At 41.0% G+C, this 5,795-nt stretch overlaps 1 protein-coding gene across 4 annotated transcripts in view; it reads right to left on the bottom strand.

Annotated features, from left to right (window-relative positions):
* The window catches only part of Fam193a (family with sequence similarity 193 member A), an 89,372-nt gene that overhangs the window by 53,674 nt on the left and 29,903 nt on the right, over positions 1-5,795 (bottom strand). For 3 of the 4 annotated variants that reach the window (XM_005365904.3, XM_013353324.2, XM_013353323.2), the window contains exons 6-9: positions 4,111-4,258; positions 1,938-2,015; positions 1,031-1,146; positions 674-916 (exon numbers count right to left, since the gene is read on the bottom strand). In XM_005365904.3, the coding sequence (XP_005365961.1) occupies positions 674-916; positions 1,031-1,146; positions 1,938-2,015; positions 4,111-4,258 (585 nt within the window). The remainder of the gene's footprint in view (positions 1-673; positions 917-1,030; positions 1,147-1,937; positions 2,016-4,110; positions 4,259-5,795) is intronic. The other variant, XM_013353325.2, reaches the window with a different exon arrangement.

The raw sequence follows: 5,795 nt of genomic DNA, 5'->3' as shown, positions 1-5,795 counted from the left end.
GTGTGGTGGCGCATGACTTTAATCCCAATACGCAGGAAGCAGAGGCAGGTGGATCTCTGAGTTTGAGGCTAGTCTGGTCTACAAAGTGAGTTCTAGGACAGCCAGGATTACTTAGAGGAAATTCTATCTCAAAAAAAAAAAAAAAAAAAAAACCAACCAACAATCCATCCAAACAAATAAACCAAAAAAAGAAAAAGAAAAAAGAAATTATATATACCCATGTGCAAATAAACTTATGAAGCCTCTGCAAATGACAGGGTCACTACTGAGTTTACAGCCCCTTGCTAGATGTAGGAATACAGAAAACACAAACTTTCAATTGCTTGCTAAAGTGATCTGAGTTCTTAGCAAGACATGGAACAAGCATGAACACTGAGCTGACAATGAAGAGGATGAACAGCCACTGTCCACCTCAGGAAGAATGAAAAAATGAGACCAGAACTGTGAGACATTTCCCTGCATACCAACTGGTAATTATAAATTCACCATATTTTTTCAGGTAATAAAATAGTTTGGGTTTATTGATTTCATGTTTTAACAGGTGCTTAACACACTGAAAGATCCTTTTTTTTCTTTTTTATAAAAAGCACTATAATGGTGATCATATTTCTGATGTATGTATTTATCATTACTGGATAAATTTCTGAAACTCTATTATAAAGTCACAACTTACAAAGTTGGTGCAGAGCCATTGTCTGTGAGGATGAGTCTGGGATGTTGCTGAATTGTGATGGGAGAGCTGGAACCTGACCCTGAGCTTGCTGATGACACACTAGGTGGGCGCATCTCAGAGAGATAGTCGGGAGCAGAATCCACTTGGAGTGGTAGCTGGTGAATGTGGATGTCATCAGTGACGGGGGGGTCCATGATACCACAAGTGAGGATGTGTGAGAGGCTGCAGTCATCACAAGCACATCTGATCGGGAATTAAGGACAGTTACCAAGAAAGCCAACTCTCATGGTTGGGTTCAAACCTCTGCTTGTTTCAGTGTGGGCTGAAGGTCAATAGCACCTAGAGAGCCTAGCTCACCTTCGCCTGTAGTTGCAGTTAGGGCAGTCTGGCATGCTCAACCGAGATGATGACAACATGTGTCTCCTGGTATCCGTGAAGTTGTTCTCACCAGTAACTACTTTCTTATTAGTTAACTAGAAGAAATTATCAAACAACAGCTTAAATTTGCAAGATACTTCCCCCATTTCCTGCACCACATTTCAACTATGACAGTAATCATGCTCATTTATAACCCAAGAGGCCCACCTCTTGCAGATGGAAAAAACCAAAAGAACAGGACAGTAGCCTTGGAGTATGCAGGCAGGGTCAGTCAAATCAAGAGTGAAGCATCAGAAACCTTTTAATGTTCTGGTCTCCAGAAGACATATACCATATGCATTTTTGCAGATAGCCATAAGGTAGAACTGTTGTAGACACCAAGTTTACTCAGTCTGCTCTAGATACTCAGGACTTGTTAAGACACCAGAAATTGAGATTCATATGTGGAGTAGACTAGACCCAAGAGATGTCTAGGTAGTAGCACCAATAATCAGGAATATGGATTTCAAAGGGGAAGTATGTGCCAGAACTTAATCAAGCCTATCAGCACATTCAGGTAAAAGGGCCTCTGTTTCATCCCACTGGTGGGAGCTCAACTTCAATCTGACACAATTGGCTAATTGGTGCAAAGGGAAATGGGGAGTATGGTCTTTGTACCATTTTTCACCAACTCCCACCAAGATTATTCTTTTCAAGCAAGTATATGGAAGACCAAGAAACAAGTAAATGCAGTCAGTTTATCTAAAAGTTAAAATAACTTTGTATAATGACTTTAATACCGGCAGGAACTGTCAATGGTCTTCACTGGTATCCTGTAACACAGAGCATGCTTACATATTAAGGTGTCACTTTTCTGTGCAGTAATTTGCCTGTTCAACAACCTTACCTGTTCTTCAATTAATCTCCTTTGCTTAAAAATCTCCCAGTCTTCTGTCAACATGCGCTGTTTGGTTTTCATTGTCATCTAGAAAGAAGATATAAAAAAATATATAAAAAAACCTTAGTAACAACTACACAAAACATTCTCAAGGAAGATTCTTTTAAATGATTTTAAAGAAATGTATAGACAAGAAAGATTACCTATGAACAAAACAGAGGTGCAATATAAAAGAATGAGTCACCAGCTATTTTATTTCAGCCTCTTGCTTGACACTCATAATACCACAAGTACTTTTCTCACATGGAAAACAACCTCAGAGAGAAGGGTACATTTCCTGTGCTGAGGGAAGTAAGTGCTTGCTCTCAGGCACCTGACAGACAAGCCTGGTTGAGGACTCCTAGAGCTGGTCTGTTCTACCCATATACATGACCTTCCTACTTCTGAGAACACTAACTCTATTATTAACCTTTATCTATGTGTAATTCCAATAATAACATAAAATAAATTAGAAAATTAAAAAATGAAATATAAGCAATGCATCTTGAGAATTCAGAAGAAAATCTGAAATAGACTAATCAAGGAACCCACAAATGTCTGCCAATCCACTTAGGCACATTCTCTATTCCAAGAACTAAGGCATATATACCCCAGCTCATACCCCTCTCTCCCAAACCCCCAAGAGCAGCAGCTTCTCAGTCAATGCTAAGAATGCCAGCAGGACTGTGGGGACCAAAGCAGACACTAGCTACTGTTGTATGGGCTTTGTTAACAGCTGCCACCATAGAAAGTTTACTATCCCCACTACAGAAAGTTCTAGGTGGTGCACATGTTTAGGTGAAGTATAGAGTGCCTACATAACACTGGATTCCTCATACTATTGTGTCCAGTAGCAAACCCAGATTAGTGTTAAGTGGTAGCCATTTACAGGAGACACGAGTCATCCTATAACCTTAGCTGACTTAAACGAATCTTCCCTGGGGACAGAAGCAAACTCTCCTATAATTGCTCTCAATGCAGTGGCACTTTGTGGCTCTCCAGCTCCTCATCTCCTTCTATGTATCTTTCACCATGATGACAAGAGTTAGCCAGGCACGGACTGGTGTTTGGTGCTTTGGTTTGGTTCTTCTCTTTCTTTTTCTTCTTTCTCTTTCTTTCTTTCTTTCTTTCTTTCTTTCTTTCTTTCTTTCTTTCTTTCTTTCTTTCTTTCTTTCCTTATTTCTCTTTCCTCCCTCCCTCTTTCTTTTCTTTTCTTGGTTTGTTTTTTGTTTTTTTTTGTTTTTTTTTTTTGAGACAGGGTTTCTCTGTGTAACTTTGGAGCCTGACCTGGCACTCACTCTGTAGATCAGGCTGGTCTCATACTCACAAAGATCCACCTACCTTTGCTTCCCGGGTACTGGGATTAAAAGTGTGCACCACTACTGCCCGGCTTCTTTCTTTTTTAATGATTTATTATTTTGTGTATGAGTGTTTTGTCAGCATGTATTGCTGTATGCCATGTGCATGCCTGATGCCCAGAGATGCAAGAAGAATGTGTTGGTTTGCCTGGTACTAGAGTTACAGATGGCTATAGACTGCCATGTGGGTAGGGGAATCGAATCTGGGTCCTCTGAAAAAGCAGCCAGTGCTATCAATTACTGAGCCATCTCTCTAGCCACCTACAGTCTGGTTCTTGACTGTCCACACGAGGTTCACATGCCAAAGGCTTGTTCCTTAGCATTTAGTACCATTGGAAGGTAAAGGAAACCTTTAGGAGGTAGCTCCCAGTGGAAGCTAGGTTACTGGAGTATAACCTTGAAGAGTATATTAGGACCCAAAAGCCTTTCTCTCTGCTTCCTGGAGTCTTGCTATCCTCTGCCCTTATGTTTGCCCTTCTGTTTGGCAGTTCTGGATGAAAAAAGAATGAGCTCTCAACAGAACCATGATTGATAAATGGCTTCTGGGCCCAAAACACCTGGTAACTTCCTAATGTCCTTCATTAGGACAGAGACAGTAGATACAACCTTATTGAAGATCTAATTGCTCCTGCCATACAACACCCAGGTCAGAGGTCAGTGATATTGCAAGGTTTCTACCAGGGTACACCAAAGGCCTATGTTGGGAGCTCAGCTACTCAAACTGTAGCTAGCAACTTGGCACAAAAGCCTCAGAGTGCAGGCTGTGCCTTGGGAGCAACGATTACCTGTTCATCCACATAGGCATCAATCCTCTTCTGACACTCCAGCCACTCTTCAGCAACTTTGCGCAATTCTTCCTCAGAACGCTGGTACCTCTGCAGCAAGGTGCTGTACGTGTCTTCACTGCAAGTGTCATGCGTGGTGGTTCCCAGCCTAGGAGAGAAAAGACCTATCACAAAGGAAGAGCCCAGAAGCTCCTGGCCAGACAAAAGAACCTTACTCCCTGTTGCTATTGTTTATCTTTATCATCCCTTTTTACAAAACCACGCAGCAAAGCTGCTTCCTGGGCTTAAAAGATTATATACACAAAGCACTCTGAACAGAACTACATATAAAGGAGTTGCACAGAGAAGTGATAGCGCCTGAAAAGAAACTAACAAGAATTCTAAAAAGGTATAACATGGAGCTGTACACACATTTCTTTTTTTTTTTTTTTTTGGTTTTTTGGGGCAGGGTTTTTCTTTGGCTTTGGTGCTGTCCTGGAACTAGCTCTTGTAGACCAGGCTGGTCTCGAACTCACAGAGATCCGCCTGCCTCTGCCTCCCAAGTGCTGGGATTAAAGGCGTGCGCCACCACCGCCCGGCCTGTATACACATTTCTTATTAACATACAATGACCCAAAAAAAACCAAAATGTTTAATGACAAATATAAAACATAGAAATGTTACAATTAAAAAATGCATGTTTTGAAGTGAAATACATTCATGTCAAGGAAAGGTATGACTGAAACATGTTTAATAAAAATGTGTTGCACATTAACACAAGAAAAATATGTGTAACAAACACAAAGCTGTTTACAGTGTCTACCACTTCATATTTTATCTGTAATAACCTAGTGGGTTTTGTAAATTTTTTTTATTTTATGTGCATGGGTATTTTGCCTGCATGTATGTCTGTGTGAGGGTGTCAGGTCACCTGGAACTGGAGTTACAAACAGTTGTGAGTCGTGGCGTGGGTGTTGGGAATTGAATCCAGATCCCATGGAAGAGTAATCAGCACTCTTAACCACTGAGCCATCTCTTCTACCATGACACCCCCTCAGTGGTTTAATAATAAAAATAACAAAGTCACTTTTAATTAAAAGATTTTCATAGGAAGAAATAGACAGAAGTCATTGCCAAAATCTTTTCCTTTTACTTTCTTTGTCAGGGTGTACCACATTTGTGAACACTGTAAAAACGGGACTCACAGAAAATCTACTGGTTGCAAGGTCACCTGCACAGGTGTCCATCTAGGCTCTGCACCAATGCCTGGCACCACCTAAGGTCCCAAGAACAGTTTTATGTTGCAGCCCTGAAATAGGTTTTCTCCTGATTCCTACTGCTGCCAGCCTTGTCCTTCATTGAACTGATTCCAGTTTCCAATATAAAACCCAATTCACAAGCTGGGCAGTGGTGGCATATGCCTTTAATTCCAGCACTCAGGAGACAGAGTCAGGTAAGGTAGATCTCTGAGCTCAAAGACAGCCTGGTCTACAGGGTGAGTCCAAGGACAGCCAGGATACGTGGAGAAACTTCGTTTCAAAAACTACTAAACAAAACAAACAAACAAACAAACAAAATACCAATTCCCATATGTGGTTTAAATGAGAACTGTCCATTGAAGGACATCTAGGTTGTTTCCAGGTTCTGGCTATTACAAATAATGCTGCTATGAACATAGTTGAACAAATGCCCCTGTCATATGATCG

The sequence above is a fragment of the Microtus ochrogaster genome, unplaced genomic scaffold (genome assembly GCF_000317375.1).
Source record: "Microtus ochrogaster isolate Prairie Vole_2 unplaced genomic scaffold, MicOch1.0 UNK5, whole genome shotgun sequence".
In the NCBI taxonomy this organism is placed as follows: Eukaryota; Metazoa; Chordata; class Mammalia; order Rodentia; family Cricetidae; genus Microtus; species Microtus ochrogaster.
This window is presented reverse-complemented; position numbering and strand designations above follow the sequence as displayed.